We start from the raw sequence: 12,947 nt of genomic DNA, 5'->3' as shown, positions 1-12,947 counted from the left end.
AATAATATTTCATTAAAACTATGAAAATTAATAACATCGTTATTAATTTTACATACAAATATAATTAAACGTATAAGAATAAATATTTATCTGAATGAAATAAATGTTCTTGTCCAAGTGGTCCAAGAGAAGCTAAAATTCTGTTTCGCGTTTTTAAAAGGAAAAATAAAATCTAATTAAAATCGGCAATGATATTATGTGGGTTAGATAAATGAAATTGATGGCGAACGGAAAGAAAAAACTAGTTAGTAAAAATTCAACAGTACCACATAGATACTACGTCAAACAGGAAAAAACAATAACAATAATTTAAAACTAAAATTTGTATTAATTAAAAGAAATTAAAAATACAATTTTAGGTATTTTAAGAAAAATAGTGATCATGATTAGAATATTTATTGTTTACAAATAAAAGATACAGATTTTATAAAGAATTTTATGAAAGAAAAATGGAGAGAATTATATTGCAATATGTAGGAATTACAAATGCACATCGCAAACAAAATTAGAAAATGTTCCAGTGAGTAATGAGAAAAACAGGCTTGGCTTTCATATTAATAATGAAAAACGAGATAATGAAAATTTCAATGCTGTATATATACAAATAACTATGTGTTTGTACGCAAATACATGTTTTCCAGTTTTGTATTTTCGTGGAAACAAGCAATCGCTGGATTACGGTAAAGAAAGAGCGCCCTTTTTATATATTGTGAATATCTGTTTTATACTGCCATTAGCAAAGGAAATTCCGGAAATTTTTTGGAAGTATAAAATGTAGTTTTGCTAAAAATTTGGTCATTTGCTCGCGTTGTTATACAAATTTAACTCTTACATCTTATTCACTGATACTCCAAGTAGACGAAGAAACAAATACCTATAATTTACTAATATAATGAATACTGCTATTCTTGCTGTAATTTTTAATAATGATTGGTTATTCAAAAAATGAAAGTCATGCAAAATGTCGCTAATTATTATAAAATTATCTATACAATTTTTATTAATAAACAATGAAAAGAAATAAACATTGAAGTGATTATGAAAAAAAGAATATTGCCTTTGCGACTTGATTACTTCGTTTAATATGTCCTTTCTTTACAAATTCACTCTTAATGTCTATAAAATTTAAGCTTTAAGCTCTTTATTTGCTAACGATTTATTTACATTATACATTTAACTCTTTTGCATAGCTGCTAAAATTCCAATATTTAAAATAAAATTTAAACATTTTAAGTGAGGATTGCATGAAAAGTTTTTGTAATAAATATTATGTAAGGGCATACTTTTAGAAAGTAGTGAGAATATAATAGTATTTTTATTACGTTAACTAATAACAATGTTCTCAAAACTTTAAATTAGTTAATATTATTAAAAATTTAATATTGTAAAAAGATTTTGTTAATATTTTTACTCAAATAAAAAAATTACATACTTTCGAGAAAAATTTTAAATTGAAGTACTCGTTATTTTTAAATTACAAAAATATTAATAAAAAATACTAGAGCAGAAGAGCAGTAGTAAAGGTGCTAATTTACGATTTACATTTACGAGAATAAATTTTTTACAAATTTAGGTAAGGATAAGATGTCGATGCTGAAATACAAGTCGATAATCTTCTTCAGCTTTGTCAAGTTTCATGGATTAACCTTATAAGCTAATTGGGACTGTTAATAGCTTTTTTACATTTTTACGTTAAAACGTGTAATTCTAAGTCTTGAACTAATTTTTTTAAAACATACTTGGTAGCTTTTATTCTGATAGAGAAATCTCTGTTATAGATGGAAAATGCTGTTAACAGTGATTCAAACATCTTTTGCCTAGATAATAAATTAAAGTCTTTAGTATTTTCACTCTCTTTTACTGAAATTGTGTTTTTTATTTTAAATATTATTGCTTTACAAAATTGAAATAAAAAGAAATAATAGCATTACTTACCTCAACAATTGAATGAACGTTGACGGATTTCAAGTTAGCATTAATTAATATGCTGCGTGAGCAAAGAGTAAGAGAACAATATGTGTACTGGTTCTACGATTAATTTATTTTATAATTAAAAATTATATTAAATATAATAATCGCATAATCCGTGATCGTTTTATCGAAGTAATTGATACATTATCAGCTATAATCTCGTTAATCGTATATTCATCATTAATAATAAAGTTTTTAAGTTTTTTTATTATTATCGCCATGTGTAATCGAATAATTAGCAACATCACAATTTGTTAGTGCTGCTATACACTTGCAATCATATTAATAAAATTATATCATTAACATTTTGTAGTTCAGCTTTCGCATAATGTACTCTAGTCCTCTATTCGCTTCAGTTTTCTCAGAAATCACTTGTGCATACGCACAGACACAACGTAAATCTCATACTACTCACTAAATAATATATATGCATATCATAAACGAAATACTTTTTAAACGTCCCATATAACGTGACGATTATCCGACGTAAAAATTTCTTTTTTACTATTGCGTTGATAAATACGGCACGTTTTCATAATAGCAATAATCTCGCTTAAATATCATCTTTTTATTCTTTTTATTTTATTCAATTTAATTATTCAACAAAAAATGAAAAAAAAGAACATAAAATACTTTTTATAATTTTAGAAACTATTTATGTTCCTCAACTTTCTCGAAGTGAAATTTTATATATTTCTCATATAAATTTTTGTTTTTATTGCGTGTATTTTCCATCGTGAAATTAGATCACGATTTTGATACGTAAATTGATCAAAGGCCGCAAAAAATGTTTTTCTTAGTCATATTATATATCCTTCAGAAAATCCGTTCGAAAATTAATTCATTATTATTATTTGGTAGTCACAGCTTATAAAGCATCATGTCAACAAATTTAATTTCAATTTTTTTATATTTATATTTCTCCATTATCGAAAAAATGAGGTAAAACTTTATTTTAACTTATATGTCTATGCAGAAACTAATTTTTCATTCTAAAAATTGGAAAATTTACTTCCTTTATCTGTTTATTATTATTCTGTATTTTAATCATTATTTAGAGTTGAATATTCGACTTGATTAATTGCTTTCTTGTTCTTTTATTTATACATTTGTTCCTTTTCATTATTTGCAGTACAATATAATTATCCATATAATAAACTTTCAAATAAATTCACATTGTGAAACAAAGGTGATAAGTATCTCGTTCACATTTAAAAATGTGTAAATCTCATTTTTTTACAATGCTTTAAACAAATGTAATAAAAGAATTCGTACAATTTATGGTTTCATTCCATATATTGTAACACCACTATATATAAAAAAATTATTTTTATGTTTGTTAATGTAATTAATGAAAAGTGTTTAAAATCTATATCAAGAATTATATATTTTAAATTACAAAAAGTAAAATAAAAATGTTTAAATACATTTCCATATGAATTTATTGGTTAAAAGAAAGAATTTGTTTGTCTTGTCAAAATTTGTGCGATAATAAAATTTGGTTAATTTTGAAAGGAAAATAAAATGTTTTTCTTTTCACGTAGGGAAATTGAAAATAAAAGAGAAAGAACTAATTGGCACTAAACCTCGTCATCTTATCTCTCATCTTGGAATTATGGTGTTTTTTTGCAAGATATACTCGTATTCTCGAATATTCTCGCATGAAAATTGGGTTCAAAAAAGAAAATACAAAAAAATAAAAATACATTAAACATCAAAATAAATGCTCTATCGGCAAATGTTCAAGAACATGAAAAATATTTTCTTAGTTTAATGACGACTTTTTGAGTTTTATATTAATCTTTTTATATTTCTCATCTATAATATATTTCTTAATTTGATTTTCTGTATCTTAAAAAAAAATTAATATCCAACGTTGCTTACGATCTGAACTTCATAGTATTTTGCCAGTTCCTTACTATTTTATGATAAAAATATTTACATATTTATATATGAAAAATTATTTATGTTCACATTTTTAGTTTTTTGCATTCAAAATTTTTTAAATTTATTGCGATATGTTGATAATACAATTTGAATTAAAAATTATTTTAGCTTGATGGCCCTTCTGATAACTTTTCAGAATGGCATACAGTTAATTAGAAAGATTTGAGTGAGAAAGTTATGCTCAAAAAATAATTCTCGATGTTACTTTGGTATTTAGGATTTCCAACGCCAATTCTCAAAACATTCAATTTATAATCTAAAGAACATTGTTTTCATGTAAAAACTCAATATATGGATAATCATGAGAATGCACCTAAATATTTAATCAAATCGACACTTGTTAAAAATTATGTAAGTATTAAGAGATCAAAGTACAAAAGATTTTCCTATCCTATCCACATTCCTAACCTTCAAATTTTGCGTTCTTTGAAGCTACATTCGCGAATAAATTGAGTAAAGAGAGGCTAGTGCCAAGCCGTAAACAAAAGTTTTGTATTTCCCCGACAAAAACATCGCCGCTTACTGGACGATACAACAACAGGAGTTGCTTGATATCTCGGATCCGGTGAGATTTTGTTGCTGGACCAACCTTTCTCGCAGCCTTTGTCGTTGGCGATTGGCTGCTCTGACGCACCTGGGCTATTGGTTCTCTAGAGAGTAGTGACGTGAGCGCTTCCAGAAATTCTTGAAGAAACCTTTCTTTTTCGGCGCATCGTTAGTCTCGATACCTGGAACAACAGCGCGATTAGTGACCCGAATACGGGTCGGGCGTTAGTCCTATTTAACGATACTTTGCAAAGCTTGTTTAATTCAAGTTATTAATAATTTATTTAAAATGATGGAGTAATCAGAATATTTAACTTTTAAATAAGTTCAAAACAATCGAATTTCCTGTTTAGCTAATTTAATATTCGATATACAACAATGAATTGAACAATTATATTAGAATCATTTATTCTTTTAAATTACTAATAGATCTATTGCTAGAGATAAATAGGCTTCTTATGTTCCACTTATTTTTTACGTTTAAAACTTATGAAATGCAATTAACATAAAATATTTATGCTACGTTTTTGTCCATTGTCAATATCGAATGTGAACTAGAGTGTCTTGGAGTGAAACTGTTTGAATCCAAAATAGCTTCTATTCTGGCTTAATAGTAAATATTTTTAGGAAGTTTTAAAATATGCGTCTATATACGACTTGATGCTATAATAACAACATATTTAATATAACAGACTTTCAAGATTCAGGACACTTCTTCCCTTCTCCCTTTTCATTTTGATTGTACGAAGCGATTTCAACCATCGTAATTGCCTCTGATATTCTATTGACGGTATCTTTAATCTTCATTAAGAGAAAAAGAATAGTAACAACCTGTCATGATTTACGGGGTTAATTCATTTGCAGCAGCAACATTTTGAAAACATATTTTTGACGATAACAACAATTCATGATATTCTTTAAATATTAGGGTAATTTTTCATATATTACTGTTTTGTATGCATCGTGAAACATTCCAATCAATTCGCTATCTTCTTTTTCATTTGATGTAATATTACTCGACTGATTTACTCATCTTAAAAAATTTTAATACGTATTTATAAACTATCAATACTAACTTATTCTTCAATTTCGATAATTTTTGTCTTGATTTGCTTAATACTTTTAATATTTAAATTAACAATATACGTAACTCATTAAGTAGATATATATTGTATTCTTTATTATTTTTTAAAAAAGGCGTTTGCATTTAATACATTGCCGGCAATATTATATAAGTAGATATAGTACTAATTATTCAAATTGTTAAGCAATAAAATCAGTTAATTTAAACATACTTCTATATATTTTTTAATTTTAAAACAAAAATGCAGAAATTATTTTTTATATCTAAGAGTTTTTTAAAATTAATGTCCTGTACATAACAATAATCTATTAAAATTGTTTATACTCTGATAGATAATTTTAATGTGTAAACGGGTTTTTTAAATTCAAGCATAATTTAATTCGTGATGTCAAGAATTTTTTTTTAAAATAAAATAGTAATAAAATAGTTCTCACTGTTTCGTAAGTTTTGATTAGCCACGAAGTGCCCAAAAATATATTGAATTGGTAATATTAAATTAATAATATCCATGTTAATTTTTTATTATTTGGAAAATATTGTAAATATTGTAGGACCATCCATTGCTTAGAAGCACAGCTTTCAAAACTGTTATAACAGTTGAAATATAGCAAAGAATTATCTTGATACGGTGATGGAAGACTGAATAATGTTCTAATAGTTTTTTTGTATTACATTACAACAAATATATCTCATCTCATTCTATAATTTTGTTTATTGGATATGCAACAAATCATTAATACGTTCAAAATAAGTACTTAAAAATAGGTGAATTCGTTTTAAGTTGCAAGTACTCGTATATCGTGATATTTACCTAATTTCTTTGTCGATGAACGAGCAACTTAAAGAAGGAAAGAAGAAATTGCGAGAAAGTACATAAAAAATTATGTAAAAGTGTTGCAGCAACTCTTCACGGCCGAAACAAGAGATCCCCTCAAAAATAACCGTGCAATATTAATAGGTACGATGTCCGTGGAGGAAACGAAGTATCATTGGAGTCCGTTGCTGGGAGAGAAGATATTTTGAATCGCTTCGACTGAAATCACACGCGCGTTGGCTCTGTGTTCCTTACTAAATTCGGTCCTCGAACACAGTGTCGAAAAAATTTTCTGAGTGTGACTTAAATAACCAAGTTTCAATATTTACTTTAGCTGGGATCTTGTGGTCGAGTCTTCATAACTGTTCATAAGCTTCAACATCGATTTTTATTTATTCTATACTTTGAGTGTAGAGCCATGACGTGACAGGAATGTCGATCGGAAAATGTTTGTAGCTCTTGAATATCAAATAACTTAATTTAATATAAACAATATAATTGTCATTTTTCCAAGCTGTACTGAAATCAAAATAATCTTATTGAGTAGAGGGTAACACTATTATTTTATTACACGTGAAATGTATTATTAACACAATTTGTTCTATGGGGATAAAGATCGTACTTAATTGCTAAACACGACATAAGTAAAATAATAATTCTGTTGCCTTTAATTATATTATCTAATAACTAATGTAAATAATGTTAGTTCTGCTATCGCAGTGAAATTTAATTCAAACAGCTATAGCGAGTAATTGTAAGAACTTTTAAGCATAATATTTCAACACCCAACTATATCGATTATTAACTATTATACTCCACCTTACTTCTATATTTGTTTTTAATTCCGTACTTACTTAAATCTTTTATAATGTAATGATATACATAATTCTATATAATTTTGAAACACTCATCGTAAATCTGATTTTAAAAAGATTCTTTGTTTTTATGTAATATACTTATTAATATCTTCAAATATTCAATTAACTACATCATTCTAAAATACTTTCTTCACAAAGATAAACATATGTATTTTATTTATCAATTCGATAATCTATTATTCAATCTGACTTTATTATATAAAACACGTATAAATTTTGATTTTTCATACAATGTTTATTTAACGATTGATAAAATTTATGATAATATAAGAACACATAACATGTTACAGATTCGCAAAATTGTAATTTATTTTTAGAATTACAGCTCAACTTTTAAATCTTAAATTATAACTTTTAGAGTGGTATTTACAAAGTTATAAAAAGAAGTTGTAGCGAGCTCACATTTAATAATAGTTATTTAAAAAATTCTAATAGATTTACATACAATATTGTTGCAAAGAAGGAAGTAATTTTTCAAGTTAATGTTCAGATAGAAAATTTTATTTTTATCTTTAACTTGGTACATTAGTAACATATGTATAATATTTTTATATTCAAATACTTTTAAATTTAATTCAGTTTTGAAAAAAAGTTAGGTAATGTTTCAAGTTTAAAAATAATATTGCAATTTTTTATTTGAAAAAATGAGGTGATCAAGAATGATAAACTAAACAGAAGTACTTATATTAATTTATTAATTCAACATTAGATTCAAGATCAGATTCTTGTAATACTTGTATTTTTTGTATTGTAATATACAAATTTGTATATTGATGTAAAACATATATAAAATGTATGTATAAAACGTATATTGGTGACAAACTTAATTTGAATAAGAAATTGATAAGTTGAAAAAAGTCCTTAATTTTTTAAATATTTAAAAATTGATAATGTTAATCTCATGTTAATTAGCCTTTGACAATATATTTTAATAGATTTCATGTACGTAAAATAATGGGTGAAATTGTTAATAACACTACGTCTGTTATATTTTTGAAAATGTACTACTTGTGGAATAGGATAAATAGATAGTAGATAAGTACAGAAAGGAATGCCCAGATTATTTTTTAACAAATTTTCGCCAGAAAAATGTATTTGAGTTATTTCTTTTGTTTCGCGTTAATCGGTTACTATACCAAAATAACTTGCTTTATCTTTAATAGACAAGTTTCATTGCAACTACAATGTCGAGTAAATGTAAATACTTCGGCTTTATATAGCGTATATTGATCAACTTTTATCTTTGGACGTGACTCGTCACATTATATGGCTCTTTTAAATTACAGTTTACGAACCGCTATATATTGGAATAAAAAACATTATAAAAAATTTATTTTATAAATTCAATAGTATATGTAGTATTCGAAATAATTACTGCATAATAAGTAATGGATACTAAGGAATGGATCGTTAAAAATAATATTGTTGTCATAATTATCATAGTGAGTTATTTATTGAATAAACAATGTTTAAACTAGTCTACTAAGTATTAACACCAGAGTGCACATGTAGTGCAGGTATGTGTGTGTGTGTGTGTGTGTGTGTGTGTGTGTGAGAGAGAGAGAGAGAGAGAGAATATTCTAGATAATATTTGTAATTTAATTAAAATTAAAATTGAGAACGTAATATCACACAAAAAATATAGTCCAATGCCTGGTCTTAAAAAAAAAATGGAGCTGTTCATTTTGTAAGACACGTGTATGCGGACACGTTTAATCATAACTTACCAGCGTAAGGACCGGATGGCGAAAGATTGTCCTTGCTATTTTTCCCATCTTTATTTCCACCCCCTGAAACATTAAAATTAAAAATGCATTACTTAAATACCAATTCATATATGATAGTCAAATAAACAAAAAAATATAAATGAATAAATAGTATAAATGTATAAATTTAAGAAAAAAATAATAATAAATATCAAGATAAAAATAATGAAAAACAGAAAGATTATAAAATGAAAAATCTCCATAATATTTACATGAAATATACATTATTTAATTATAAATTTCGTTTAAAAACGGATGTACTACTTTCATATTTTTAATTTAATTAGAAAATCCATAGTATAAGTTTAAACGGCTCTACATAGAATTAGTTGCTGAACGAAATTCAATGTTATTAAAATATCATGAAAAATTCAGTCAAATAAACAATAAATATCTCATCATGAATGTAGCATGCGATATTAAAAACATTTTTACTTATATAAACGTTGTCAATGTTGAAAAAGATCCGTCAAATTCTTTTCCTAGAGATCCAATCTGTTTATCTTATTGAAAATAGAAATTAAACATGTTACTATAAAAATTTGTGACATTGAGCTCAAAAAAATATTTTTATTATTAAAGTAACACTAAATTATACCAAGTTAATTTAAAATCATATTAAAGTTATATTAAAGATATAAACATGGAATCAAATCTATTTAAATAATTATTTAGTGCAGTCGGTTTAACTAGTACCCTGAAGTAAATTTTACTTTGTCATTATGTAGACAATTACATAAACGGTATGTTTGCATGTATATATAGGATCACAACAAAAACTTTAGCTTAAATATATTTATTGTAAAATAAAAAATTACAATATAAATGAAATAAACCTAATTATAAAAAGTCGCTGTAAATTAATAAAATTTAATGCAGAATATATATGTAATATTCATGATCTATGTTTATTTTATAATATGTATTTATAAATTGCAGAATTGCCAAAAAAAATTTACAAAATTACCAAATTGGATATTCATAGTAATTTGTTCATCCACATTCGCTAGTAAACAGCATTACATACTTAATAATTTGCAATAGTTGATAAATGGAGAAGCGTTATTATTTTAGATGAAATAATAGAAACTATGCTACGGATAATTTTGTTTCGTACGTATTATTATCATATTTATACATTATAATAGTTGACAATATATTTCACAATAATTTGAAATTTTAAAATATTTTAATAGAAATTTAGTAAAAAAATAAAGATGCGATTTAAAAGATAAACTGTAAAAAGACTTGAAAAAAATATTCATAAATTTCTAAATTAACTTAAATATGTATTTTTTTATATTTATCTTACATTCGAAATGTATACCTATAATCTATTCGTACTTCATACTACCATTTTTAATTCGTTGATTTTTATGAAATTCTGCTGTTTGCGCAATTATTTTCATTTTTACTAATTTGTTAAGAGTTTTGTAATTTTAAATATATTTATATATTATTTTTTTAATATTTAAAAATGAACGATATATTTATTTAAAAATATACTTTTTCTTACATGATTTTCTGTTTTTTTTTTTTAATACTCAAAATAGGGTCTCTACACAATAGGTCATGTATTAACTTAATTTTAAAAAGATATAAAGTTAACATTAACATTGTAATTAAGCATATAAAATGTAATTGTAATAAAACATTAAAGTAGTTTATTCACTTTAAAAAAAAAACCTCTGTAAAGTTAAATCAAATGAAGGTAAAGCGACATTATTTACAGTATTCCTAAAATCAATATAAAGGTTTTGAGAGACTACATCAAATACATAAACATCTGATATTTAACTCATCAATAGATGGAAATGGTTGCTACTTATTTTTGTTATATACATTTGCTTACTATTGATATATTTTAAATATTTGTTGTAATATTGTAGAATAAATATTTAATTGAGTATTCTGTTAAACTTTAATTAAATTTTCTGAAATAGAAGTTTTAATATTTGATAAATAACTTTAAACTCATTAAAAATAATAAATTGGGAGGTATTCTAACTAGTTATTTTCGGTGAATACGTATCAGTTATATATATATATATATATATATATATATATATATATATATATATATATCTATTTTACGTTTAAAACATACGTATTTATTTTAATATTTTGATTTAATTTAATTATACCAATACATTGAATAATTATTAACTATATAACTTTGAAATTGGGAATAATAATATTTTCATTTCTTAACTAACATGAGTTTCTAATAAAATAATATGTAGTTATAGACTTTTTCAAATAAAAATTTAAGCCCTTTAAATAAATAAATGAGATCAAGGATATAAAATGATTTTTATCCTTTAGTATTAGTAGTCTACTATCATTATCGAACCTGTTTGTAAAATTTAATACCGTCGTCTTTTTCCTAACGAATAAAGATGAATGAGTTAAATTAAGGAATCTGACCCCATCCTCTTTCAAAAACGTAAAAAAAACGGTATACTTGTACATATCCTTATTGAAATATGTGATAATTATAAAAAATTATTTATCTTCAATTTCAAATTGATGGAATTTAAAAATAATTTTTATTCTTCAATGCTCAATAAAATATCCAATATATATTTTTTAAATTATATTATTATTATTTTTATTGAATTTTGCAAAATAAAATAATAAACTAATATAATTAAGTTTAATATATTAACTATTACCAATAAAAAATTATATTAAATTAAATAGAAAGATAAATTAGTATTTTATTAAAAACAATATAATTAATTTTTTATATTCAATAGTAATTGAGTATATAATAGTTTAATTACAAAGATATATATTTCAATAATTAAAATGTACACATTCAGATCTAGCTTTATTTAAAAAAATTCTTAAAAAGTATTTATAAAAGTTACTGCCTTCCAATCTTATGAGAGCGGAATTTAATTTTATTCATTCGATATATAATATGCCATACGTATTTAACAAAAACAGAATATCATCTATAAATAGTTGTATGAATAAAATTAGATTCTGAAACAAGTTGATAAAAGCTTATCTTTTTGTAATATTAGGAGACGCTAACTTTCTAATATATATATATATATATATATATATATATATATATAAGAACGAAAATGAAAGTTTATAATGAAAATGAAATATTACAATGTATCTTATGATAATATTACTATTATATCCATTAGTAAAGGTGGATGATTTAAAATAATTAATTTTTTAATTTATTATAATTCATAATCAATTTACTATAGTTCTCCTAAATAAATTAAGCAATTAATTAGTTTATTTTGGAATACTTACTTTACACTAACATACTAACATAGCGCTAATATCATCTTAATAATAAGTAATTAAATAGTAACAATACGTTTAATATATTTTCGTTTTTAATGCCTTCTTAAAAAGCAATGTTTATGAGCAACCTACTATATGCAATATTTCAATGTTACCAATCAAAAAGATGATTATGATATAACATTGCTTGCTATGATACTATAATCGTCAGTATTCTTCAGAACTTATCACTTTCTATCAATAAAATTGAATCGCAATAATATGATCAAGTAAGTGGAAAAATATTATCTTGTATAAATTATATAATCAAAATATTATTATAATATTATATTATAGAACTATGATATACTACAATAAACATCAAATTTATTATTTTGTAAATTAATCAAGTATATTGAAATTTTACAAGAATGTCTACCTATGCTTGATAATAAAATGAGTAAATAGTGTTTTATAAATAAGATGTAGAAATAAAAAGTTTAATACTGAATTTGTTATAATTCATTTTCTTTTGTTATAAGTGTGACGTGTCTTAACAAGCAAAACTAATATGACCCATTTGTCAATTGTATTTGCATGGCTCTGTTTGAAGAATTTCTGCTTGAGTCATTTACTGTAAGATTACTAGTAGCACTTTTGAATATCTCAAATGGCATATTTATTGCAAT

General features: G+C 24.2%; 1 protein-coding gene across 1 annotated transcript in view; it reads right to left on the bottom strand.

Moving 5' to 3' along the window:
* Positions 1 to 4,324: 4,324 nt before the first annotated feature.
* LOC105366264 (uncharacterized) overlaps positions 4,325 to 12,947 on the bottom strand; it is a 28,403-nt gene continuing 19,780 nt past the window's right edge. Inside the window, exons 10-11 of the mRNA XM_011504646.1 lie at positions 8,973 to 9,030; positions 4,325 to 4,660 (exon numbers count right to left, since the gene is read on the bottom strand). Of these exons, the coding sequence (XP_011502948.1) occupies positions 4,558 to 4,660; positions 8,973 to 9,030 (161 nt within the window). The 3' untranslated portion in view covers positions 4,325 to 4,557. The remainder of the gene's footprint in view (positions 4,661 to 8,972; positions 9,031 to 12,947) is intronic.

This window comes from Ceratosolen solmsi, unplaced genomic scaffold (assembly GCF_000503995.2).
Source record: "Ceratosolen solmsi marchali unplaced genomic scaffold, CerSol_1.0 scaffold58, whole genome shotgun sequence".
In the NCBI taxonomy this organism is placed as follows: Eukaryota; Metazoa; Arthropoda; class Insecta; order Hymenoptera; family Agaonidae; genus Ceratosolen; species Ceratosolen solmsi.
Note: the sequence above shows the minus strand (reverse complement) of the source record. Positions and strands in the feature narration are given on the sequence as shown.